Source organism: Bos taurus, chromosome 2, assembly GCF_002263795.3.
Source record: "Bos taurus isolate L1 Dominette 01449 registration number 42190680 breed Hereford chromosome 2, ARS-UCD2.0, whole genome shotgun sequence".
NCBI classification, from domain to species: domain Eukaryota; kingdom Metazoa; phylum Chordata; class Mammalia; order Artiodactyla; family Bovidae; genus Bos; species Bos taurus.
The window spans coordinates 118,130,499-118,158,201 of NC_037329.1; the positions used below are offsets into that span (position 1 = coordinate 118,130,499).

General features: G+C 40.6%; 1 protein-coding gene across 4 annotated transcripts; it reads left to right on the forward strand.

The window, feature by feature from the left end:
- Nucleotides 1-40: 40 nt before the first annotated feature.
- On the forward strand, nt 41-27,703 carry GPR148 (G protein-coupled receptor 148). Of its 4 annotated transcripts, none has more exons than XM_059879275.1 (4): nt 41-145; nt 16,614-16,765; nt 20,427-20,504; nt 26,735-27,703. In XM_059879275.1, exon 4 carries the CDS (start codon nt 26,757-26,759, stop codon nt 27,672-27,674), a length of 918 nt encoding a protein of 305 aa, XP_059735258.1. In that variant the 5' UTR covers nt 41-145; nt 16,614-16,765; nt 20,427-20,504; nt 26,735-26,756; the 3' UTR covers nt 27,675-27,703. The 4 variants fall into 4 exon arrangements, with proteins under 4 accessions (XP_059735258.1, XP_005203081.1, XP_005203079.1 ...); XM_005203024.5 differs by lacking the exon at nt 41-145 and adding an exon at nt 12,369-12,733 and having other exon boundaries at nt 20,427-20,489; XM_005203022.5 differs by lacking the exon at nt 41-145 and adding an exon at nt 12,372-12,733.

Below are 27,703 nucleotides of genomic sequence, written 5' to 3' on the forward strand. Positions count from 1 at the left end.
AACCTCCTCTGAGAGGAAGTGAAAATGCTTGAAACAAAACATCCTCTCAACTAGCAGCCAGGCTGCCAGCCTTAAAACAAGTGTGTCCAGGTTGGAGGAAGAGAGAGAGACAGTCCTAGCAAAGCTAATTTCTTTCTCAAAAAAAGTAAGTAGTCTGTTGCTAAAAATGTCTACAATGTTGGTGTTGTGTGAATGTTCATAGGTGCTTAACTGTGTCTTAGAAACTGAAGATCTGGAGCAGGAAATGGCAACCTACTCCAGTATTCTTGCCTGGAGAATTGCATGGACAGAGGAGCCTGGTGGGCTACAGCCCATGCAAACAGTCAGACACGACTGAGTGACTAACACACAGAAACTGAAAAGGGTTTCCTTTTCTCCACACCCTCTCCAGGATTTATTTTTTGTAGATTTTTTTATGATGAACACACTGGTGTGAGACGATACCTCACTGTAGTTTTGATTTGCATTTCTCTAATAATTAGTGATGTTGAACATCTTTTCATGTGCCTCTTGGCCATCTGTACGTCTTCTTTCGAGAAATGTCTATTTAGATCTTCCACTCATTTTTTGATTGGGTAGTTGTTTTTTTTTTATATTGAGCTGCAGGTGTCGTTTGTATGTTTTGAAAATTAAGCCCTTGTCTGTTGCTTCATTTGGAAATATTTTCTCTCATTTTGAGGGTTGTCTTTTCATCTTGTTCATTTGCAGAGATGTGGATGGATCTAGAGACACAATGATTTAAGTCAGAAAGAGAAAAAACAGATATATTAATCTGTATATGTGAAATCTAAAAAAAAAGGGTACAGATGAGCCTATTTGCAAAGCCAAAATAGAGACACAGATGAAGAGAATAAATGTGTGGACACCAAGGGGGGATGAATTGGGAGATTGGGATTGACATATATATACACTAATACGTATAAAATAGATAACTAATGAGAATTTACTGTATAGCACAGGGAACTCTACTCAGTGCTCTGTGGTGACCTAAATGGGAAGGAAATCCAAGAAAAGAAGAAATATATGTATACGTATGGCTGTATACACATGACTAAACAACTATACTCCAACTGTTGTTTAGTCACTAAGTCATATTTGACTCTTTGGACCGCATGGACTGCAGATTGCAAGGCTATTCTGTCTTCCACTGTCTCCCAGAGTTTGCTCAAATTCACGTCCATTGAGTTGGTGATGCTATCTAACCTATCTCATCCTTTGTTGGCCCCTTCTCCTCCTGCCCTCAGTCTTTACCAGCATCAGGATCTTTTCCAATGAGTTGATTCTTTGCATCAGGTAGCTAAAGTATTGGAACTTCAGCTATAGCAACAATTCTTCCAATGAATACTCAGGGTTGATTTCCAATAAAATTAACAAAAAAAGAAAATGAAGACTGTAAGTTTTTGAGGAAATAAAGCTACCTGGCATTCTTTCTTTATGGTAATCTCCTCACATTAAAAATAATAATAAGTTGCATTAGTTTTTTTTTAGAGAGAGGAGGTAGATTAAGATAATATGGTTAGTTTTTTTAAAAAATGGATTTATTGAAGTATAATTTACATTCAGTAAAAAAGTCACCCTTTAAAACATACAGTTCTCTGAATTTTAACAAATGTTGACAGTTGTATAATCACCAGAACAATGAAACAATAGTACAGTTTTATCCGAATAAAAAACTTTCCTTCTGCCCCTTTGTAGGCATCTTTTTCTTTACCCCTTTTTCTTTTCTAATTCTTGGCTACTGCTAATCTGATTTCTGTCTCTACAGTCTTGGAGTATCTCCATATGGTATTGTTTTGCAGAATATCATAAAAATGGAATTAAGCATTTGGTAGCTTTTTGTGTCTTGTTTCTTTCACTTGACATAATGCTTCTGAGATTTACTCACATTGTGTGCGTAGGTATGTATATAGCTTAACTATTTCTTCTTATGCTGACTTATACTCTGTACCAAGATTTGTTCATCCATTCACCAATCAACGGACATTTGTATTGTTTCCACTTTTATCTATTAGGCAAATTCGGCTATGAACATTTGTGTATAGTTTTTTGTGTAAACACGTGTTTTCATTTTTCTTGGATTACCATCTAGAGTAAAATGGCTGGATCATATGGTAGCTGTATGAATTTTGTAAAAAAAATAATAATTAATTTATTTATGGCTGTACTTGGTCTTCCTTGCTTTGGAAGGACTTTCTCTAGTGGCGAGCAGGGGCTACTCTTCATTGTGGTACTCAGGTTTCTTGTTGCGGTGGCCTCTCTTGTTGCAGAGCACAGGCTCTAGGCACACAGGCTTCAGTAACTGTGGCTCCTGAGCTCCGCAGCTGTGGCTGGTAGGCTCTAGAGCATTGGCTCTGTGGCTCTGGTGCATGGGCTTATTTGCCCCATGGCATGCGGAATCTTCCCAGACCAGCGATCGAACCCGTGTCCCCTGCGTTGGCAGGCAGGTTCTTATCCACTGCACCACCAGGGAAGTCCGTAACTGTATAAACTTTTAAAGAAACTACCAAGCTGTTTCACAAGCTGATTGTACTATATCACATGGTCACCAGCAGAGGATGAGAGTTTCAGTGGCTTCACGTATTTGATAGTGCTTGGTACTGTCAGTCTCCCCTCTGTAATTTTAGATATTCTAACAGGTGTGTAATAGGTCTCACTGTAGTTTAACTTACGTTTTCTTCATGACTACTGGTGTTGAGCATCTTCTCATATCCTCATTGGCCTTTCCTCTTTTCTGTAAAGTATTCAAATGAATTTTTAAAATGGAATTGTTTTCTTATTAAATTCTGAATTGTGATAGATCTTTTATATTCTGGTTACCTTTCTTTTATCAGATGCATGCTTTGAAAATATTTTCTCTCAGTCTCTGTCCTACCATTTTCTTAATGTCTTTCAAAGAGCTGAAGTTTTTTGGTTTTGTTTTTCTCTAAAACTTTTAATTTTGTATCAGAGCTTAGCCAACTAACAACATCGCTTGGATAGTTTTAGGTGGACAGCAAAGGGACTCAGCTGTTCTTAGAAGTGTTTTTTTTTTCTCTTTAATCTGTTTCTTTTTTAAAAATGGAGCTAAAATTCTGTTTTAAAGTATACAATTCAGTTGTTTTTAGTATATACACAAAATCTTACAACCACCATCACTATCTACAGGACATTTTAATCCAAAAAGAAACCTCAGACCCACTGGCGGTCACTCCTTGTCCCCTCCTCCACCTGGATCCTGGCAACTGCTAATCTACTTTATCTCTTTAGATTTGCTTATTTGGGATATTTTATATAAATGGAATCACAATATGTGGCCTTTGTTTTCTGGCTTCTATTACTTCGCATAATGTGTTCAAGATTCACACATGTTGTAGCATGCATCATTCCTTTTACAAGCTGAATAGCATTTCACTGTAGAGTTATAACCTACTTCATTTGTTTATCAGTTGATGGACACTTGAGTTGTTTCCCTTTTTGGCTATTATACATAAAGTTGCTATGAACATTGGTGCACAAGTTTATGTGGGGGGACATATGCTTTCTGGGTATATACCTTGGAATGAAATTGCTGGATCATATGGTAATTCTGTCCTTTATGGTGCCCATCTTTGCATGAAATGTTCCCTTGGTATCTCTAATTTCCTTGAAGAGATCTCAAGTCTTTCCCATTCTATTGTTTTCTTCTATTTCTTTGCACTGATCGTTGAGGAAGGCTTTATCTCTCCTTGCTATTCTTTGAAACTCTGCATTCAGATGGGTATATATTTGCTTTTCTCCTTTGCCTTTTGCTTCTCTTCTTTTCACAGCTATTTGTAAGGACTCCTCAGACAACCATTTTGCCTTTTTGCATTTCTTTTTCTTAGAGATGGTCTTGATCACCACCTCCTGTACAATGTCACAAACCTCCATCTAAAGTTCTTCAGGTACTCTATCAAATCTAATCCCTTGAATCTATTTGTCACTTCCACTGTATAATTGCAAGGGATTTGATTTAGGTCATACCTGAATGTTCTAGTGGTTTTCCCTACTTCCTTCAATTTCAGTCTGAATTTGACAATAAGGAGATCATGATCTGAGCCACAGTCAGCTCCCAGTCTTGTTTTTGCTGACCGTATAGAGCTTCTCCATCTTCGGCCACAAAGAATATAATCAATCTGGTTTCAATATTAACCATCTGGTGCTGTCCATGTGTAGAGTCATCTCTTGTGTTGTTGGAAGAGGGTGCTTGCTATGACCAGTGCATTCTCTTGGCAAAACTCTGTAGCCTTTGCCATGCTTCATTTTGCACTCCAAGGCCAAATTTGCCTGTCATTTCAGGTATAAATAACAGGCTTGACTTCCTACTTTTGCATTCCAGTCCCCTATGATGAAAAGAACATCTTTTTTGTGTGTTAGTTCTAGAAGGTCTTGTAGATCATCACAGAACCATTCAACTTCTTTGGCATTAGTGGTTGGGGCATAGACTTGGATTACTGTGATATTGAATTGTTTGCCTTGGAAACAAACAGAGATCATTCTGTCATTTTTGAGATTGCACCCAAGTACTGCGTTATGGATTCTTTTGTTGACTACGATGGCTACTCTATTTCTTCTAAGGGATTCTTGCCCACAGTAGTAGATACAATGGTCATCTGAATTAATTCTCCCTTTCTGGTCTATTTTACTTCACTGATTCCTAAAATGTTGATGTTCACTCTTGCCATCTCCTGTTTGACCACTTCCAATTTACCTTGATTCATGGGCCTAAAATGCCAGGTTCCTATGCAATATTGTTCTTTACAGCATCAAACTTTACTTCTAATCACTAGTCACATCCACAACTGGGCATTGTTTTGTTTTGGCTCCATCTCTTCATTCTTTCTGGAGTCATTTCTCCACTCTTCTCCAGTATCATATTGGGCACCTACCGACTTAAGGAGTTCATGTTTCAGCGTCATATATTTTTGCCTTTTCATATTGTTCATGGGGTTCTTAAGGTAAGAATACTGAAGTGGTTTGCCATTCCCTTCTCCAGTGGACCATGTTTTATCAGAACACTCCACCATGATATGTCCATCTTGGGTGGCCTACATGGCATGGCTCATAGTTTCATTGAGTTAGACAAGGCTGTGATTCATGTGATCAGTTTGGTTAGTTTTCTTTGATTATGGTTTTCATTCTGAAGTGAATGAAACAGAAGCAGAAGATATTAAGAACAGGTGGCAAGAATACACAGAAGAACTATACAAAAAAGATCTTAATGACCCAGATAACCACAGTGGTGTGATCACTCAGCTAGAGCCAGACAACATGGAATGCGAAGTCAAGTGAGTCTTAGGAAGCATCACTACGAACAAAGCTAGTGGAGGTGATGGAATTCCTGTTGAGCTATTTCAAATCCTAAAAGATGATGCTATGAAAGTGCTGCACTCAATATGCCAGCAAATTTGGAAAACTCAGTAGTGGCCACAGGACTGGAAAGGTCAGTTTTCATTCCAATCTCAAAGGAAGGCAACGTCAAAGAATGTTCAACTACTACACAATTGCACTCATCTGACACACTAGCAAAGTAATGCTGAAAATTCTCCAAGCGAGGCTCCAACAGTATGTGAACCTTGAACTTCCAGATGTTCAAACTGGATTTACAAAAGGCAGAGGAACCAGAGATCAAATTGCCAACATCTTTTGGATCATGGAAAAAGCAAGATAGTTCCAGGAAAACATCTACTTCTGTTTTACTGACTACGCCAAAGCCTTTGACTGTGTGGATCACAGCAAACTCTGGAAAATTATTCAAGAGTTGGGAATATTAGACCACCTTACCTGCCTCCCAAGAAATCTGTATGCAGGTCAAGAAGGAACAGTTAGAACTTGTTTCCCATCTACTTGTCATGAAGAGATGGCCCAATGCCATGATCTTAGTATTTTGAATCTTGAGTTTTAAGCCAGCTTTTCACTCTCCTCTTTTACTTTCATCAAGAGGCTCTTCAGTTCCTCTTTGCTTTCTGCCATCAGGGTGGTGTACTGTGCCCTTAAAAAAAAAAACAAAAAACACTTGTCTTTTTATTGTTAAGTTGTAAGAGTTCAGAGAGCAGAAGTTTTAGATACTGGAAAAAATTATGCAATTTTTATTTTATGGTTTGAGCATCTCATGTTCTATATAAGCAATAATTGCCTGACCTAAGGTGGCAAGGATTTTTCTCCTTTTTTTCCCCCTGTAAGTTGTAATGTTGTTGGTTTTATATTCAGGTTTATGATCCATTCAAGTTGAATTTTGTTTATGATTCTGGGTACAAGTCAAAGTTCATTATTTTTATAAATGAATAAATAAATACTGCAGCACTATTGAAGATACTTTCCATTTACTTTTGATTTATGTTGACATCTGTGTCAATAATCAATGGCCACATATGTATGAGTCTTTTTCTGGACTCTACTCTGTTCCACTGATGTCTAGGTCTACTGGCACACTCATCTCACATTATCTTAATTATTGTAGCTCCTATAGTAAGTCTTAAAATTCAACAGTGTTGGGACTTCCCTGGTGGTCCAGTGGTTAGGAATTTGCCTTCGAATGCAGGGGATGTAGTTTCAATCCCTGGTTCGGGGAACTAAGACCCCACAGGCCTTGAGACCAAAAAACCAAAACATAAAACAAGCAATAAAGACTAAAAATGATCCACATCTAAAAAATCTTAGAACAAAAATCCTAACAACCTAACTGAAGTCAGTATAAATAACATGATGTTAAAAAAAATTCAGTAGTGTTATTTCTTCAACTTTGTTTTGCTTTTCCAAAGTTGTTTTGTGTACTCTAGGTCCTTGGATTTTCCACATAAATTTTAGAATCAACTTCCTGTTTTTAAAAAGAATTTTTAAAAATTTAAAGTAAAAATAAAAAGAATTTTAGAATTTCTGTTTTTAAAAAGCCTGCTAAGTTTTGTTCAGAATTGCATTGACCACATAGATAAATTTGGGGAGAAATTAACAATATTAACTTTTCTGATCTATGAACATACCCATGAACAGATAGTTCGTTTTTTATTTTCGCTTGGCCACGCCACGTGACTTGCAGGAATGAACAGATGTCTTTGGAAGGCTCATTGCTAGTTTCAGTTCTGGTATGTTTATCTCTCATGATTGATGATCAGTCAAAGGGTAATTCCCCTCTTCTTGCAAAGATGGGTTCAGGAAAGGGTTTGTGACTCCATTCTGGCCGTGAGGCTGGAGGGAAATTGGGTCTGAGAGTTCTGGGAACAGTATCTCTGTCCTAAGAAGACACAGGAAGAGAGGCCCCTTTCTTTCTCCGGATGTTGTGATGTCTAGATATGATGCCAGGAATCGCTGCGGTCATCTTATGAGGGGAACCAGAATGAGGCCAAACTGCCAACACGAAGAAGATGACGAAGCAAAGACAGAAAGACCCTGGATCCTGACAACCACGCTGAGCCAGGCTCCAACCAACCTTGAAGCCAACAAGGATGCTTCCTTGTTAGGTGAGAAAAAGATCTTGAGGACAGTCAAGTCTGTTTGCATTGGAGTTTTCTGTTATATGCAGTGGAAATCATCTAATATCTTATCAAACCGCTAAAACACAGTCCTGGAAAATCTATAAGCTATAGATTCTTCATTTAAAGAATTTGTTGGTTTATTTTTCTTAATCTTTGTTTAAAACTTTTGTACTGTTTTCCATTATGCACTCAAAATATGAATTCAGCCTCATTATAAAAGTACAAACAATATAAGCAATATAAACCAACAAAAAGTCAGATGTTGGTGGAAATGTATATTTGTGCAACCCCTGTGGAAAACAGTATGGAAATTCCTTAAAAAAAACTAAAAATAGAACTACTATAGAATCCAGAAATTCCACCCCTGGGTATAAATCTAGAAAAAATGAATACTTTAATTCTAAAAGATACATGCATCCCAATGTTCATAGCAGCCCCATTTACAATAGCCAAGACATGGAAGCGCCATAAGTGTCCACAGACAGATAAATGGGTAAAGAAGATATGGTGTATGTACACAATGGAATATTACTCATCTGTAAAAAGGGTGAAATGATGCTATTTGCAGCAACATGGATGAACTTAGAGATTATCATAAGTAAGTCAGACAGAGACAAATATCATATGAGGTTACTATGTGTAGAACCTAAAAAAAATTATACGATGATACAAATGAACTTATTTTCAAAACAGGCTGATAGACACAGGAAACAAATGTATGGCTACTGAAGGGGCAAGAGGAGGGATATATTAGAAGTTTGGAGTTGACAGAAATGCACTACTATATGTAAAATAGATAACAATGATCCTACAATGTAGCACAGGGAACTTTATTCAATATCTTGTAATAGCCTATAATAGGAAAGAATCTGAAAAAGAATATATATACAAAACTGAATCACTTTGCTGTATACCAGAAACTAAGACAATATTGTAAATCAACTACTCTTCAGTAAAAAAAAGTCAGTTTCCTCTAGCTCTCCCTTCTCCCAAAGATAACCTGATACCCTTACTGGAGAATAACCATTATTATCAATTTGCTGTGTATCCTTCTGGATTTTTTTCTATGGGTGTTCAGTTCAGTTCAGTTCCGTTCAGTCGCTCAGTCGTGTCAGACTCTTTTCGACCCCGTGAATTGCAGCACGCCAGGCTTCCCTGTTCTTTGGGTGAGAGATTGACAAATATACGTATTTTAAAAACATAGCTTATTTAAATATTTATAGGTGCAGGTGAATGAATAAAATTTACAAGGAATTTTTTTAAAATACAAGAACTTTTGTCACATGTATATTGAAAGGATTTGGAATGTTTTTCCTTTTACAAGGAGAACATTATGCATTGAGATACATGTGTGAAAGTGAAAGTGTTAGTCACACAGTCATGTCTGACTGCTTGTGACCGCATGGACTGTAAGTTGCCAGGCTCCTCTGTCCATGGGATTTCCCAGGCAAAAATACTGGAATGGGTTGCCATTTCCTCCTTCAGGGGATCTTCCCACCTCAGGGATTGAACCCAGATCTCCTACACTGAAGGCAGATTCTTTACCATCTGAGTCACCAGAGAAGCCCTGCTGAGATACATATTATATGTTATATCTTAGAATCCAGTAGAAAGTCCTGGTAACCTTTAAAAAAGATAAAAATGGAAATCTAAAAAGAAACATGATGATATCATTGAATATTGGTCCATAGTAGTTATAAAATACACTGCTGCTACTGCTAAGTCGCTTCAGTCATGTCCAACTCTGTGCAACCCCATAGACGGCAGCCCACCAGGCTCCCCCGTCCCTGGGATTCTCCAGGCAAGAATACTGGAGTGGGTTGCCATTTCCTTCTCCAACGCATGAAAGTGAAAACTGAAAGTGAAGTCGCTCAGTCGTGTCCGACTCTTAACAACCCCATGGACCGCAGCCTACCAGGCTCCTCCGTCCATGGGATTTTCCAGGCAAGAGTACTGGAGTGGGGTGCCATTGCCTTCTCCATTCATTATTAAAGATATAGTTCCAGACTCAACCAATTCTGTTAGAATTAGACTATTCCACCTGTCATATTCTTGTACCCTTTCCTCAGTTACACTTTTCTTCCACCCATTCTGTCTAGGGCTGTGACTTTACATGAAAAGGAGCTGTTAAAAGAAAGTGTTTAACCACCTTGGGTAATGTAAGTTATTGAGTCAAAACAACCTGGATTAAAAATTCATAATCCCCCCTCCACCGGCAAATTCCAACAGTCTCATTCCCTGAACTACTGTTAACAGTTTGATATGTCATTTTCTTTATCTTCTCTTATGCTGGTGTGAGTGATTGTGTATTGTTGTTGAGTTGCTCGGTTGTGTCGAGTCTGTGACCCCATGTACTGCAGCACTGCAGGCTTCCTTGTCCTTCACCATCTCCTGGAGTTAACTCAAATTCATGTGCATTGAGTCTGTGTATGTATGTGTGTAAAATGGGGTCACGCATTACCATTTAATTTAGAATATGGGTTTGACTAATAAAGACCCAATACAGTGGCTCACACCTAACAAAAGTTCATTTCTCATTTACAAAACAGTCCAGTTTTAAGTGTTAATAGTCTAGGAGATACAGACATTCCCCAGTGTCGGGGACCCTGGAGCCTCCTGGCTTGTAGTTCTGAACTTCCTAGGTATTGTACTCATTTGTAGGATTACTGTCAGTAATTCACTCCAACCTAAGCAAGAAGCAAAAATCTAAGGAGAACACATTTCCCTTTCTAAAGAGAACAACCTTGAAGCTGCACGCATCTCATCAGCTCTCACGCTGTCGGCCATACTTTAATCACAAACCACGTCTTCGAGGGAGGCAGGAAGAAGCAGTCAGGGATGGAGGGATGCAGACAGCTTCCCGACTGCCTCCCAACGGGACAGAATCTCGGGCACCCTGAGCATCAGCGTGATCATGCCAGATCATTTTTATGAGCAGAGGCTGAGGCTGGAGGACTGCAAGTTCTCTGATTAAAGAATGACACAGAAAGGGCAGAAACAGCAAAGGGAAGGATTGATAATCGAAAATTCAAAACTTCAGAACCATCAAAAATACCATATGCGAGTGAAAAGGCACGTGGTGTGCCGTGAAAACTATTTGCAACATATATAATAGGTCAATGCTTAGTAATCTCAGTATATTAATAGCTCCTACACATATGGAAGAACTAAAGAAATGCTCTAGTTGAAATGGGCAAAGGATATCAGTGACAACTCAGAAAAGGAGAAATACTGTAAGCAAATAAATATATGGGAAAAATCCTCCAAGCTCTGTATATGGTTTTTAAAAATGCAAATTAAAACAGCAATGGATTACTATTTATCACACAGAGTCTTTGTGTTGAAACTTTATGTATGTTGAGTGTTCTGGGCTGGGAGAAGCGAGGGAGCTTTTTTGGCATTCTCATGCTCTGTTGGTTGAAATATAAATAAAATAACCTTTTGGGAGAGCCATCTGGCAATATGAATCAAAAATCTGTCAAAAAGGACAGATTCAGAAATCCTACATTAGAAACGTGTCCTGGGGAAATAACTGTGTTTTCTAATATTTAGGAGACTCAACACAGAATTGTTTATATAACATGGAAAAACCTAGAAATGACATAAATACCTCACAATAAGGGATTAGATATTTAATTTAATATTTGCCCATACAACAGTTTACTCTGAAGCAATTAATAATTTTGTAAAAGCATATTTATCTTGAAAATGAATGATGATTATGACATATTTTTAAATAGGAAGTTATAAGCAGTATGTTCAATATGGCCTCGCTTTTATAAAAATATCGAGATGGATACACTCAGTTACAAGTCACAGAAAATTCAATTTAAACTGATTTCAACAAGCAAATTTATTGGTTCATCTGCCTAGTGACTCCAGAAGTAAGACAGATTTGGGTGTTATCTTAACTTAGCAGCTCTGAAAGCTCTTTGAAAACCTAATTTCTTTTTCTCTCTCTTTTTTAACCTCTGAAGCATCTACTTCCCCTGAGAGCTGGTTTGTCTGGTGGAGGCAAGAGAGCTGCCAATAGCTCCCAGGTCTCTGAGTCCAAACCCAGAGGAGTGAGTGAGTGTCTCCCCTACCTCTGCCCCACCCTTTAGCAAGAGTCCTAGGCTTCCCTCTAATTGGATCATCTTGATCACGTGACTTTCCTTGTGGTCAGGGAAGAGCTTTGTATTGATGACTTAGGTCTGGGTTAGATGCTGGTCCTTAAAACACTGTGGCAAGAGCATGAGGTGATCGTACTTTCGTTTAGTCAAATTAGGATCTACGTGGGGGCTGAGAGTGGGCAAATCCCAACAAAACTGTGTGAATGTTCCACAATGGTGCGGCATGGAATGTGTGTTGAGAGGCTTACACCAAGATCCACCTAAACACAGAAAAATGTCTATACACTGAAGTGCCAACAGAGGTTATCTTCAAGTGGCAGGAATATAAGGAATTAAAAATCTTGCTTTTTAGGTCTGTCTGCATTTTTCAGTTTTGACTGCATGCATGCATGATTTGAATAAATTTTAAAAATGAAAACTCTAAACATAAGGAAAAGTTGACACATAACACTTGCAATGCAATTAATTGCTTGAGAGATTTAAAGCAGACGTGTTGGCAAACAGGAACTATGAGTTTTCACAGTGGTACCAACTGTGCTTTGCAGAAGTTTCTAACTGTCTTTCTCTTGCCTCTGTTATGAAATTGTGGTCATTTCGAAAGGCGTAATCTGAGATCTTTGAAGGTTAGTCTGGTTTGAAACCACTGGTTCCAGTGGTTAGAATTTTTCCCTAATGTTAGGGTAAGAAATATTTTAGCTTTCTCTAGAGACATTTTCACTTGTCACCTTTAGGCACTATGAAGGGGGGTCCCAATACCATATGGGGTGCAGAGCACGTGTGTCTCTTTGTAGAGGAGCCTCTGTGCACATAAGGGGAGGAGCTGGCCCTGTTCCCCCACTTCCTTCTTGCACAGAGGGTGCTGAGTGTTCCTTCAGGAAGTGGCCACCCTAGAGAGTCCCCAGCATTCTCGGCACCCTGAATCACAGTGCGATACTGGCTGTAGACACCACAGAAGGGGCCCCAGGTCTGAAGACTCAGGGTGTAGGGAGAAATCAAAGTGGAGTAAATGTCTGGCTTCACTTCTGTTAGATGCTGGGTATCGGGAGTTCTTCCTACAATTCATGAAGAAACTCCTGCTGCTCTTCCATGTACTTTATCCTAGAAAAGAGAACTTGTTCCACTGGCAGAAAAGACTTCCACTGGTGAAAGAAGGTAAGGAAAGCTCATGGCAGCCTGGGTGTCCCATGACTCACTTCTATTTCTGCTTGAAATTGATTCTCAGCTCTGCATTTTCAGAAACTTGATTTTATCTGATCCTGCACTTCCAGAATTATTCTCACTGAGATGGGAAGAAACGAACTGGCAATTCTGTGTCATGGTGAGAGCTGTACTTACCAAAAGGATTAAAATGCTCCCGTTTGAGAGGTCAAGGCACTCTGGTCTCAGTCAGAAAATATATGTGGGAGAGGAAATGAGGCCAGAGGGTGGATATTGGGTGGTCTGAAGGGAACATTCTGTGTTTCTCCTGGTAATGTCATCCACTCCCTCCCACAGGAATGGATTAAATAAGTACCACTCAGGGAGGAACCTTGTCTTGTTCAGTAGAAAGATCAGAAGTGCTCCACACATCCATGATGAATGAATGGAAGTCCAGCTAGTTGAATGGATGAATCCTTATTAATTTCTAGGGGCGCTGCCTATGAGAATTTTCCCTGATGCTTCTGGGAAGATTAGACTCCCTCCTCTGGATTTCCATGACACTTTGAATTAAACCTCTTAACTCATAGTATTAAAACTATTTGCTTACATATCTGTTTTCCTTAAAAGACTGTGAGCTTCACAAACATAGGGATTCTGTCTTATTTTTCTTTTTTCTTAAGTGGGATGTTGTTTTATTTTAAAATTAATTTTAGTTACTTATTTACTATTTTTAGTTGCAATGGGTCTTTATGGCTGCACTCGGGCTTTCTCTAGTTGTGCTGAGCAGGGGCTACTTTTCCTTGTGGTACACAGACTTCTCATTGCAGTGGCTTCTTTTTTTGCAGAGCATAGGCTCTAGGCACATGGGCTTCAGTAGTTGAGGCTCACAGGCCCTAGAGTAAGTCTCAGAAGTTGTGGCTCAAAGGCCTAATTGCCCTGCAATTTTGTCTTATTTTTCCAGGTAGCTAAGTATAAACATTTTACATAGTACTCTGGCACATGGTAGACATTCATTGAATACAGTGATAATACTGTGGCAGCCTTGTGAATATCTCAGCTTGTGGGACGTACTTGTTGAGTGGATCAGGATATTACAGTAATCAAGGCCCCTTTGCTTCTTTGGTGTTGGCCTTTGCTTTTTTCTGCTTCCCAGGGAACAAATATCCTTCTTCTTCTTCTTTTTCAAAAATATTTATTTTTATTCATTTGGTTATTCCAGGTCTTAGCTGTGGCATGCAACTCTTAGTTGTGGTGTATGGAATCTAGTTCCTCAACTGGGAATCAAACCTGGTCACCCTGCATTGGGAGCCCAGAGTCTTAGCTACTAGATCACCAGGGAAGCCCCAGGAATCCTTTTATTTTCAGCTGTTATTACAGCTCTGCTGAGGATACTGTAATACACTGAAGGGTTTCCATGGTTTACGTTATCTGTTTTCAGCTGTTATTACAATATCCTCTGCTGAACCCACAAATACGCTGAATGGTTTCCATGGTTTACGTTGCCAGGATCAAATTAGTCACCTCCTAATGTTATGCAAAGAGACACCTTAATCTTATCAGCAAGCCATCTCTGTCTCTTAGAGTTTTCAGTTTGTTGTGATCCACACAGTCAAAGGCTTTGGCATAGTCAATAAAGCAGAAATAGATGTTTTTCCGGAACCCTCTCACTTTTTTGATGATCCAATGGGTGTTGGCTATTTGATCTCTGGTTCCCATGCCTTTTCTAAATCCAGCTTGAACATATGGAAGTTCACAGTTCACATACTGTTGAAGCCTGGCTTGGAGAATTTTGAGCATTACTTTGCTAGCATGTGAGATGAGTGCAATTGTGTGGTAGTTTGAACATTCTTTGACATTGCCTTTCTTTGGGATTGGAATGAAAACTGACCTTTTCCAGTCCTGTGGCCACTGCTGAGTTTTCCAAATTTGCTGGCATATTGAGTACAGCACTTTCACAGCATCATCTTTTAGGATTTGAAATAGCTCAACTGGAATTCCATCACCTCCACTAGCTTTGTTTGTAGTGATGCTTCCTAAGGTCCACTTGACTTAGCATTCCAGAATGTCTCGTTCTAGGTGAGTGATCACACCATCGTTATTATCTGGGTCATGAAGATCTTTTTTGTAAAGTTGTTCTGTGTATTCTTGCCACCTCTTCTTAATATCTTCTACTTCTGTTAGGTCCCTACCATTTCTGTCCTTTATTGAGCCCATCTTTGCATGAAATTTTCCCTTGGTATCTCTAATTTTCTTGAAGAAATCTCTAGTCTTTCCCATTCTATTGGTTTCCTCTATTTCTTTGCATTGATCCCTGAGGAAGGCTTTCTTATATCTCCTTGCTATTCTTTGGAACTCTGCATTCAAATGGGTATATCTTTGCTTTTCTCCTTTGCCTTTAGCTTCTCTTCTTTTCTCATCTATTTGTAAGTCATTTTGGCTCATCTCTATTATCACCTATGATCCTCTGATCTGGAGACTGCACTTCCTCCGGTAGGTACATTTGCCTTCTGACCAGGTCACATTTCCCTGGGGACCAGGTGGGGATTTATATGGCATCACTGGTAACTCTAAAAAAAGCAAGTGGTCACATGTGGGCATCAGTCTTCGTCCAGAAATAATATTCATTGTTCTGAGACCAAGAATCTAGAAAGTCAAGACCTAAACAGAGTGGCAGACACACATTTGTGAGTGGGGCAGGCTGACAGTCTGAAACAAGGTAAATACTCAAGTAGGGTAAAACTGGCAATAACCAGGAAATGGTGATGGAGCCTGATGTTCTGGCAGAGTTTGCTACAGCAGCACACGTGCACAAGGACCCAATGGATAGGTTCCTGGAGCCCATGGATATGGATAGTTTAAGTGGTTGAGGAGGTGGGGAAAGGGAAGGTTGGAAATTTAGAGTTATCTTGGAAGGTTCTTTGAGTGCTGGTGCAAGGCTGACTAGACCAGAGTGACACAGCTGTGCATTTATTGGGAAGAACCAGTTGTATGTATTCATCTCAGCCACTGTATTCTTATTTAAGGCATCCCCACCCCCGCCGCCCCGCCTCACCTGCCAGGGCTTCCCTGGTAGCTCAGCTGGTAAAGAATCCACCTGCAATGTGGGAGACCTGGGTTTGATCCCTGGGTTGGGAAGATCCCCTGGAGAAGGGAATGGCTTCCCACTCCAGTGTTCTGGCCTGGAGAATCCCATATAGAATCTATGGGGTTGCAAAGAGTCGGACACAACTGAGTGACTTACACTTTCATCTCACCTGCCAGAAGGCCTTGCATCCTGCACTTGTATTCATCCAGGTGTGTTGCACATGGAGAATCCCTGTGATGACTGCTCCTTGTTCCTTGAGGAGGTAGCTTCTCCATGTCTGCATCCTGAAGGTTTGGAAACCCTCTTAGTTAAAGCTGGCCAGTATCTAGATCTAGCTAACTGTGCCCTTCATGTGTTTCCTAAACCAGGCACTTTCCTGACTGATTCTTCCTCTGTATCATCTGTAAGTTTGTCTTTATCAGGTTTGCCCTCACCTCCTGTCCACAGTGCCAGCCTGTTTTTTTTTTTTTTTTTTTGAGCAGTTGTAGTTTCCTAGAGGCCTTCTTTGGGCTTCCCGGGTGGCGCTAGTGATAAAGACCCACCTGCCAATGCAGGAGATGCAGGAGGTTTGATCCCTGGGTTGGGAAGATCCCCTGAAGGAGAGCATGGCATGGCAACACACTCCAATATCGTTGCCTGGAGAATTCCATGGACAGAGGAGCCTGGCAGGGTACGATCCATAGACTTGCAAAGAGTTGGACATGACTGAAGCGACTTAGCATGCATGCACAGATTGAAGGATTCTTTACAAGTTTCTGTTTTCCTCAAACAGGGTTGTTAAAGGTTTGATGCCCTTACTTTTTCTAGGAGGTTTTCCCTGCTAGCCTCATGTCTGTACTGCCGGGGATTCATCTCAACATCTCCCACCCTGATTTTTCATGCAAGAGAAGAAAGAATACCTTCTCTAGAACCTCCTTTTGGGAAAAAGAGAAAGGAACTCACCTGTCTTTATTTTAAAGGTTTGTGGTTTCATATATATTCTTCAAAGTAAAATATTTGAAACTTGTCCATGTTTTGCCCACCTTTCTCATAAATGATTCCAAGTTCTCAGAACAGGGAAACAGTTAAGACATTCCATGAATTTTCACTTTCAATTATTAGATTTGTTTAAAATCTTATAGTTAATACATTTTTCAGGTCTAGAGAGTTGATTTTGAGTGACATGTATAATATGAATGGTGCAAAGATATCTGGTAAAGATAAGAATACTGGGACTTCCCTCCTGGTCCAGTAGTTAAGGCTCCAAGCTTCCACTGCAGGGGGCACGGGTTCAGTCCCTGATCAGGGAAGTAAGATCTCACATGCCTTAAATATTTTTTTTTTTTAAATAAGAACTATTTTAACACAGCACTGTTTATTATATGTAGATTTCAAAGCCTAAGGAGTTCTTTTTCCATAAAACCCATCACACCATACAAAAAAAACTTAGTAAGACTAGTTAAAATTCAATTGTACTTTAATTTGGGGTAATGAAATCCAATCTGACAGAAAGTTTACGATCATCCCCAAGGCCAAATCAGAGAGAGAAAACCAAAGCATTTCATGAAAGCTGCTGATTGCAACTTTGCCAAGATTGTACTGATAAAACATCCAGCTCACTGCTAAAGCCAGGCGTGGTCGTCTGAGACACAAGGAGTATGTTTATTGCTTAGGATGGGGCAATTATCGTAACTGTGCAAAGAAAGGAAACCATGGACTATGGAGTGGAGGACTGCCTGCTAGCAAACACAAAATTCACCATTGTGGCTGTTGTATGTTATTTTATAAGCTTTAATAATGTTAAAGTCATATACAGGTAAGTTAACTTGCAACTAGCTTAATAATTGCAACAATGTAACAATAAAATCACCACAATATTGTAAAGTAATTAGCCTCCAATTAAAGTAAATAAATTAGTTTAAAAAATTAAAAAGATAGCTTTAGCATATTTCAAAAGTAAATGCCGCAAGGTGAACTCTTGTTATTAATAGAAACTGATAGACCAAGGACAAAAATCCTTTCAGATGCTGAGAAGTAGTATTGAGAATCATTTTCTCAGCAGTATTTAGATTGCTGCTTGCTTTTTGTGGTTTATTGACATCGTATTGACCTTTGGCATCCGGAGAAACAGGCAGGAAAGGAGAAAGGCCAATTATTTACTACCTGCCAGAAGATTCAGGATTGTGTAAACCCCCTAATCCCAGAGCCGTGGCCTGTGTTGGTTTCTGAATATCTGCAGCTCTTGATCTATGCGCATAGGCAACTGGAATTCACCAACCAATTGAGTAACTTTTTTTTTTTTTTTGTACAGTTCTTCTGTGTATTCTTGCCATCTCTTCTTATTATCTTCTGCTTCTGTTAGGTCCATACCATTTCTGTCCTTTATCGAGCTCATCTTTGCATGAAATGTTCCTTTGGTATCTGATTTTCTCGAAGAGATCCCTAGTCTTTCCCATTCTGTTGTTTTCCTCTATTTCTTTGCATTGATCGCTGAAGAAGGCTTTCTTATCTCTTCTTGCTATTCTTTGGAACTCTGCATTCAGATGTTTATATCCTTCCTTTTCTCCTTTGCTTTTCGCTTCTCTTCTTTTCACAGCTATTTGTAAGGGCCAGATAATCACGATGGTGTGATCACTGACCTAGAGCCAGACATCCTGGAATGTGAAGTCAAGTGGGCCTTAGAAAGCATCACTACGAACAAAGCTAGTGGAGTGATGGAATTCCAGTTGAGCTATTCCAAATCCTGAAAGATGATGCTGTGAAAGTGCTGCACTCAATATGCCAGCAAATTTGGAAAACTCAGCAGTGGCCACAGGACTGGAAAAGGTCAGTTTTCATTCCAATCCCAAAGAAAGGCAATGCCAAAGAATGTTCAAACTACCACACAATTGCACTCATCTCACACGCTAGTAAAGTAATTCTCAAAATTCTCCAAGCCAGGCTTCAGCAATATGTGAACCGTGAACTTCCAGTTGTTCAAGCTGGTTTTAGAAAAGGCAGAGGAACCAGAGATCAAATTGCCAACATCCGCTGGATCATGGAAAAAGCAAGAGAGTTCCAGAAAAACATCTATTTCTGCTTTATTGACTATGCCAAAGCCTTTGACTATGTGGATCACAACAAACTGTGGAAAATTCTGAAAGAGATGGGCATGCCAGACCACCTGATCTGCCTCTTGAGAAAGTTGTATGCAGGTCAGGAAGCAACAGTTAGAACAGGACATGAAACAACAGACTGGTTCCAAATAGCAAAAGGAGTATGTCAAGGCTGTATATTGTCACCCTGCTTATTTAACTTCTATGCAGAGTACATCATGAGAAACGCTGGGCTGGAAGAAGCACAAACTGGAATCAAGATTGCCGGGAGAAATATCAATAACCTCAGATATGCAGATGACACCACCCTTATGGCAGAAAGTAAAGAGGAACTCAAAAGCCTCTTGATGAAAGTGAAAGTGGAGAGTGAAAAAGTTGGCTTAAAGCTCAACATTCAGAAAACGAAGATCATGGCATCCGGTCCTACCACTTCATGGGAAATAGATGGGGAAACAGTGGAAACAGTGTCAGACTTTATTTTTCTGGGCTCCAAAATCACTGCAGATTGTGACTGCAGCCATGAAATTAAAAGACGCTTACTCCTTGGAAGGAAAGTTATGACCAACCTAGATAGCATATTCAAAAGCAGAGACATTACTTTGCCAACAAATGTCCGTCTAGTCAAGGCTATGGTTTTTCCTGTGGTCATGTATGGATGTGAGAGTTGGACTGTGAAGAAGGCTGAGTGCTGAAGAATTGATGCTTTTGAACTATGGTGTTGGAGAAGACTCTTGAGAGTCCCTTGGACTGCAAGGAGATCCAACCAGTCCATTCTGAAGGAGATCAGCCCTGGGATTTCTTTGGAAGGAATGATGCTGAAGCTGAAACTCCAGTACTTTGGCCACTTCATATGAAGAGTTGACTCATTGGAAAAGACTTTGATGCTGGGAGGGATTGGGGGCAGGAGGAGAAGGAGACAACAGAGGATGAGATGGCTGGATGGCATCACTGACTTGATGGACGTGAGTCTGAGTGAACTCCAGGAGTTGGTGATGGACAGGGAGGCCTGGCGTGCTGTGATCCATGGGGTCGCAAAGAGTTGGACACGACTGAGCAACTGATCTGATCTGATCTGATTGAGTAACTGTTCATCTTTACCAGTTTTGTTCCTTGGCTAGTCCCATGTCAATGCAGAGAGCTCCATCCAAGTAGAATTGAATGCCTGTTTTATTTTAACCAGTGTACCTTAATTTCATATACATTCATTACTTAAGTAATGAATATACAATAATTACATTCATTACTATGATTTATGAAAATGCTATTTTCATATGCTACCATTATAGTTAGCATTGCATAATCTTTTTCTGAAATTCTGGAATGACCCCCATGCTTTATTTCTGTTTTCCTAGTACACAGATGTACATAGTACAATGAGATCTGTCATTAATTTGTGTCCTCTTTTTTCAAACAGATATCATCATTACTGTAATAAGTGGGATCACACACATCTATCAATGTCTAAGTTATAAAATGAAAGAGCTTCATCACCATTTTTATGGCAACCTTCTTTCCAATACTTCTTGAATATTTATTTATATTCCAGGTCTGGAGATTTGTTTCAACCTGCCCTTGTGAATGGGCTGCCTGGTGTTTCAAAAATCTCAAGGTATTCAATAAAGACGTGAGTGCAAACTTTTTTTATTATTATTAAAGTACAGTAGATTTACAATGATGCGTTAGTTCCAGGTGCCCAGCAAAGTGATTCATGTATGTCTATGTGTATGTGTTTGTGTGTGTATACCTTTTCAAGTTTTTTTCCCATTATAGTCTATTATAAGAGGTTGAATATAGTTCCCTGTGCTATACACTAGGTCCTTGTGCCTTATCTATTTTATATATAGCAGTGTGTATCTGTTAATCCCAAACTCCTAATTTATCTCCTTCCTATGCTCTCCCCTTGGGTAACCACAAGTTTGTTTCCTGTGTCTGTGAATCTGTTTATGTTTTATAAATAAGTTTGTTCATATCATTTCTTTTTAGAGTCTACGTAGAAGGAGTATCACATGATATTTGTTTTTCTCTGCCTCACTTCACTTAATATGATAATCTCTAGGTCCACCCATGTTGCCGTAAATGGCAGTATTTCATTATTTTTTTATGGATGAGTAATATTCCCTTGTAGATATATACCACATCTTCTTTATCCATTCATCTGTCACTGGACATTAGGTTGCATCCATGTCTAGGCTATTGTAAATAGTGCTTCAGTGAACACTGGATGCATGGATTAATATTATTTTGAATTATAGTAAGTATTTTCCAGATATATGTTCAGGAGTGGGATTTCTGGATCATATGGCAACTCTGGATTTTTAAGGGACCTCCATAGTGTTCTCCCTGGAGAAGGAAATGGCAACTCACTCCAGTACTCTTGCCTAGAGACCCGTGGACAGAGGAGCCTGATGGGCTGCTGTCCATGGGGTCGCACAGAGTCGGACACGACTGAAGTGACTTAGCATGCATGCATGCATGCATTGGAGAAGGAAATGGCAACCCATTCTGGTATTCTTGCCTGGAGAATCCCAGGGACAGAGGACCCTGGTGGGCTGTCATCTATAGGGTCGCACAGAGTCAGACATGACTGAATCGACTTAGCAGCAGCAGCAGAAACAGCATAGTGTTCTCCAGGCTTCCCTCATAGCTCAGTTGGTAAAGAATCCGCCTGCAACTCAGGAGACCCAGGTTTGATTACTGGGTCGGGAAGAGTCCCTGGAGAAGGAAATGGCAATCCACTCCAGTATTCTTGCCTGGAGAATCCCATGGACAGAGGAGCCTGGCGGGCTACAGTCCAGGGGATCGCAAGAGTCAGACACGACTTAGCGACTAAACCAGCACCATACTGTTCTCCATAGTGCCTGCACCAGTTTGCAGCCCTTTTCTTCACATCCTTTCCAGCATTTGTTATGTGTAGACTTTTGGATGATGGCTGTTCTGACCTGTGTGAGGCAAATAATTATGGTTTTGATTTGCATTTCTTTAATAATTAGTGATACTGAGCATCTTTTCACATACCTGTTGACCATCTGTGCGTCTTTGAAAAAAATGTCTGTTTAGTTCTTCTGCTCATTTTTGATTGGCTTGTTTGTTTATTTTATACTGAGCTGTATGATCTGTTAGTATATTTTGGAAATTAAGCCCTTATCTGTCACATGGTTTGCAAATATTTTCTCCCAGTTCATAGGTTGTCTTTTTATTTTATTTACGGTTTTCTCTGCTGGCAAATGCATAGAAGTCTGATTGTGTCATTAGTTTATTATTTTTTTAAAAATTTGGAGGGTAGGCTTGTGAAGTGCAGTTTGTAGGATCTTAGTTCCCTTACCAGGGATCATCTCATGCCCTCTGCTGTGGAAGTTTGGAATCCTAAGCATTGGACCCCCATGAAATTCCCTCATTTATTTTTGCTTTTATTTCTTTTGAGCAGCCTAAGAAAGTATCGCTATGACTCTTCTAGAGGTTTTATGGTGTCATTACTTATATTTAAGTCTGCAAGCCACCTTATGTATGGTGTGAAGGAGTTTTCTACTTTCATTGATTTACATGCAGCTGTTCAGCTTTCCCAAAGTCACTTGCCCCCAAAACTGTCTTTTCTCTTGCCTCCTTTGTCAAAGATTAATTGTCAGTAGGTGTGTGGTGCATGTCATTTTTTAGGAAGTGTTTTTGAGCATTAAGGAAAAGTCATGTTTCTATTAAAACAAAGTCGCTAGATTAAGGAGTCTTAGCGGTGCTTAGAAGAATGTCTGTAGATCAAAGTTTTAATCAGAAAAAAATTGGGGAAGGAAGCTAGAGGATTTCCTTTTTTATAAAAAAAAAAAAAAGTTGGGGGGGGGGCAGGTTAACAAAAGTTAACTGCGTGGGAAAGCACTCACTAGAAAAATATGTGATTCTCCTGTCTTTAGAAGTCACAAGATATACCTTCATGGCTTTGTGATTTCACGCAGTTCCCCATGTCACCTCTGGGAGCCATTACCAGATGGTGAACACTCACAGCTAGTACTAAGTGCTTATTCTTGATGTCAAGTGCCTGGTGTTCAGTAAATACAGGCTCCCTCCCTTCCTTCCTGCCCACTTGGAGAAGAAAAACAGAGGCGATCACACAAGCTTCACAGACTGAAGTGGTTTTTAAAGCACCAAAGAAGTAAGACTGCAATTAGAGCAAAGGGGAAGACATGTTTAAAGAGAAGGTTGTAGGTTTATTGTGGGAAAGGAGGTCTCATCATTTGGGAAGGTTTTGGGGGCCATTCTGGAAGCATTCACTTTTTCTCATTGGCCTGTCAGCAGCCATTAGCTGCTGAGATCTTTTCTGAAGTTTGTTTTCAGCTAAATGAGGCCTTCTTCTTGTGGCCTATCTCCCAGCAATAAGTCTGACACTGGCCCTAGTCTTGACAGACGCTGCCCGACTGACAGTGGGCACCCAGGAAGGAAAGCCTGTCTCCCTCTCAGAGAGCGGAGACTTTTCCTCCTTCAGAAATTCCCAGGTGCAGGATCTGGGTTGGGCAGGGTGCTGCAGGTGGTAGGTGAGAGCTGTGTTTTTATATATGATCTGGCTATATCCATTTGTGGATTCAGTCTCTTGCTGAGGGTGGCATGTTGCCCTCAGGGGTTGGTCCTAAGCAGGGCTTTTAGGACAAGACCCAGGTGCTTCTCTGGGCCTGTATGGACCCACTCCAGCCCTCGCACACATCTGTTTCCTACAGGATTTGGGTAGGGAGGCGTGACAGCTGATTCTGATTTTTTTTTTCAGGACCGTTGTGGACATAACATAATTCTTTGCTGAACTCTCTTATTTCAAAACTGAAGCCAAAGTAGCATTTTGGGCTAGAAGGAAACAGTTATTCCCATTTTAAAACTACAGAAGGAAAAGACTTTAAGAACTGTCATTAAGTGGAGGTTGTATGTAGAGATAAGGGCTGATTATATGGGTTTGGTAGCTGTGGGTTCTTGATATGCAAATATACCTCCGAGAAGGAAATATGAATCTGGAGACTGGGAGATTCTTTCTGGCTGCATGATCCTGAATAAATTGCTGATCTTCTTGAAGTCTAATAAATAAATTAAAGCTAATATTATTGCCCTAGCTGATTTTGCAGAGTTGCAGCTTTCCTGGAGATTTTATGTGTTTAAAAGAGTATTTGAAGCTCTTTGCTATGGTTGTACTGTCTTCATTGAGCACATTTCTGCCTTGCAAGCTGCCTGCTCTGCAGAGTGAGTGAGCGTTAGTGAGAGTTAGTTGCTCAGTCATGTCCAACTCTTTGCAACTCCATGGACTGTAGATTACCAAGTTCGTGGGAATTCTCCAGGCAGGAACTGGAGTGGGTTGCTATTTCCTTCTCCAGGGGATCTTCCTAACCCAGGGATAGAACCCAGGTCTCATTCATTGCAGACTGATTCTTTGCTGTCTGAACCACCAGGGAAGCCCCCTGCTCAGCAGTTCAGTTCAGTTCATTTCAGTCACTCAGTCAGGTCCGACTCTTTGCGACCCCATGAACTGCAGCACGCCAGGCCTCCCTGTCCATCAATTCTTGGAGTTTACCCAAACTCATGTCTATTGAATCAGTGATGCCATCCAGCCATCTCATCCTCTGTCGTCCCCTTCTTCTCCTGCCCTCAATCTTTCCTAGCATTAGGGTCTTTTCAAATAAGTCATTTCTTTGCATCAGGTGGCCAAAGTATTTGAGTTTCAGCTTCAACATCAGTCCCTCCAATGAACCCCCAAGGACCGATCTCCTTTAGGATGGACTGGTTGGATCTCCTTGCAGTCCAAGGGACTCTCAAGAGTCTTCTCCAACACCACAGTTCAAAAGCATCAATTCTTCTGTGCTCAGCCTTCTTTATAGTTCAACTCTCACATCCATACATGACTACTGGGAAAACCATAGCCTTGACTACACGGACCTTTGTTGGTAAAGTAATGTCTCTGCTTTTTAATATGCTGTCTAGGTTGGTCATAACTTTCTTTCCAAGGAGTAAGCGTCTTTTAATTTCATGGCTGAAGTTACCATCTGCAGTGATTTTGGAGCCCCCCAAAATAAAGTCAGCCACTGTTTCCACTGTTTCCCCATCTATTTTCCATGAAGTGATGGGACCAGATGCCATGATCTTCGTTTTCTGAATGTTGAGCTTTAAGCCAACTTTTTCACTCTCCTCTTTCACTTTCATCAAGAGGCTCTTTAGAGTTCCTATCAAATACCTCTCTGTAAGCAGAAGTGGCCATATCTTATTAGCTTCCAACTTGGAGAAAGTGCTGCTCTTAATTTTAATCACGCAAGCCTCCTTATTGCCTACAAAATGAATCTGAACTCTTAGAATGGTATCAAGGCCCTTCAAATCTAGTCCTGGCTTTAGTCTGTCCGTAGTCCTCTCAGCAAGCCTTCACTCTGCCTAAAGGGATCAGAGGTTGGGTCTAAGGTCTTGGGAGGGGGCCTGGCAAGGCAAGGCAGGCCTGTCCTAGAGAGCCAGGGTTTCTATTCAGGTTAATGAGATGGGGAATAAGATGAAAACGTTCTAGGGGTAGAGGTGGGGCAGTCTTGTTCTCAAGAATAAGGTACAAGCCCAGATACTCCAGGGCCCTTGAGGATGTGCGTGAGGTTGACTCTGTGTCTGTAGAGAGAAAGGATGCAGAGCTTGGTGATGCTGCCTGGCTGTGATTTAAGGAACCCAGGATCAGAGAAGTAACGTGAGTTCAGCATCCAAAGTCATATTCCTCACTGGCAGCAAATCTAGGCTTAGAGCTCAGTTCATGTGATTCCCCCAGGCTAGGGGTAGAGTGTTCCCTCTCCGGGGTCTTCACACAGTCACTATGGGGGCTATCCATTTCTCTGGTGGTGCTCTGTATACTCTGGGAGCGAGGGATTGAGGAGGAGGCATTTAATGCAGGCAGGTGTGCATTTTCCAGTTTATAATTGACAGGTTCTAGGGTAAGATTTTGATGGAAAAATCTACAGCTAAAATAAAGCCTGACAATGACCATTACAATTTCTAGTCCTCTCTGAAGAACTGGAGAATCCAGAGAATAAAAGCCTGGAGTTCAACAGTGTGACAATGGCACAAAAATCCATCAGAACAGGGCAAATTTTCCACAAACGATGACAACACAGTATGTACGAAAAAACTTATGCCTTCAGTAAGGGATTTCATGAGGAGCTTCAGCATTGGCAGTTCTCAGGAACTCGCCTAGCTGTGACTTGCCATTATCTCTGTTGTGACTTGCCCTTTAGGAAACCTCTAGCATTTACTGTGCCTTGTCAGGGTCCATTTTATATATTTTACTCTCTAGGAGCCAAAGTAAAGGAACAGAAACCTATTTAAGATAGCTCAAATAATCCAGGGGGGTGTGATATTTTTAGAACCCAAGGCAGAAAATGCAAGGCATCTTAGTGGACTCAGAAACCCAGGTTGCTTTCTGTCTTGCAAGGGCTTTTGTGGTTCCACTTTGCTCCTCTCCAACCTCTCTCTGTCTCTCTCTTCCTCTTGTCTACACTCCAACATGAGTGACAGGTCAATTACATGACATCACACTCGGACTACGTTCTCTGAGAATCCTTGGGTTGGATTTTTAAGAGACAGACTCTGATAGACTCAGCAGGGTCTGCAGAACAACTTTCCCCGAGACAGATACTCCCTCACTCCTGGTCCAATCAACTTTGATGGAGGAGAGGGAGGTCTGGAGGAAGTGAGACAGCAGATGACTTCTCTCCTTTCTTTGGTCCATGTCAATACTCTTGAAAGTTGTCATCGCCTATAGTGAAAAATGGGCAGCCTGTTCCTTGGGACTGTATGCAAGGTCAGAGAGTCAGAAAACCATGTGAGAAACTTTAACACAGATTCATTCTTTCTTATTCTTTTCTCCTGCAGGAGCCAGGTTGCCCTGAAGACCATGAACGTGTCTTCTGAGCACTGCAACATGTCAGATTGGCTGAGGCTGGAAGCAACTGTAAAGGCCTCCGTGTACGTGGTGGCTTTCTCCTTCGCCACGCTCATCACGGTCATCATTATCACCATCGTATTACAGAATTCAAAACTGAGGAAAGAGGTTCGATACATCCTCCTCTGTCACCACCTGCTGTGCATCTCCTCCTACTGTGGCCTGGGGGTGGTTTTCCAAGGGATGAGAGCCTTCCTGGCCAACAGCCCCGTCCTGGTGTGCTGGGTGGTATTTGGGGCACAGCTGAGTGTTGGAGAAGGGATCCTCTTCACTCTGGCCTTGATGGCTGCCCACACGTACCTGGTGATCTGCTGGCCCCTGACCTCTGTGTCCTTTGTAGATTCTGTCAAGTATAAGATTCTGGCTGGGACTTGGCTCATTATTATACTGAAGAATGCTTGCCTCTTCCTCATAGAGGGCACTGGCCCTACTCAGATTGCTCTTTTAAAATCTGAACCCCTTTGCCCAGTGGTCTTGAATGGCATTCTTGCCAGAGCCATTGGCATGGTTTTCCTTTTCCTTCTTCTGTCCATCATTCTTGTAAGTTACTCCCTGATATACAAAGAAGGGAAACGGGCTGGTCATTTTAACAGGTCAAATATCAAAGCAAGGAAAACAGTCCTTATTCATTTAGTGCAGCTGGGCTTGCATGTAATACCAACTCTGTTATTCATTGGTTTGGGAAAGATGTGTGGAGTGTTTTTCTTTGCTTTAAATCTGGTGCTTTTTGGAGTCTTTGCCTTTGCCCAGTGTTTTAACCCCCTGATCTATGGGCTCTGGAATAGAGAGTTGCAAAGCAGATTATACCACTGGATGTGCTGTCAACTGTGGTGTGGTCACTGTGGTGTGACCAGCAGAGTGTCAGTTTAAATAAAAATTCAGCCGTTTTGAATCAGTAA

Bases quoted from the DNA above. Each gene is read 5' to 3' on its own strand.
- GPR148 (XM_059879275.1), top strand. From the start codon at position 26,757: ATGAACGTGTCTTCTGAGCACTGCAACATGTCAGATTGGCTGAGGCTG.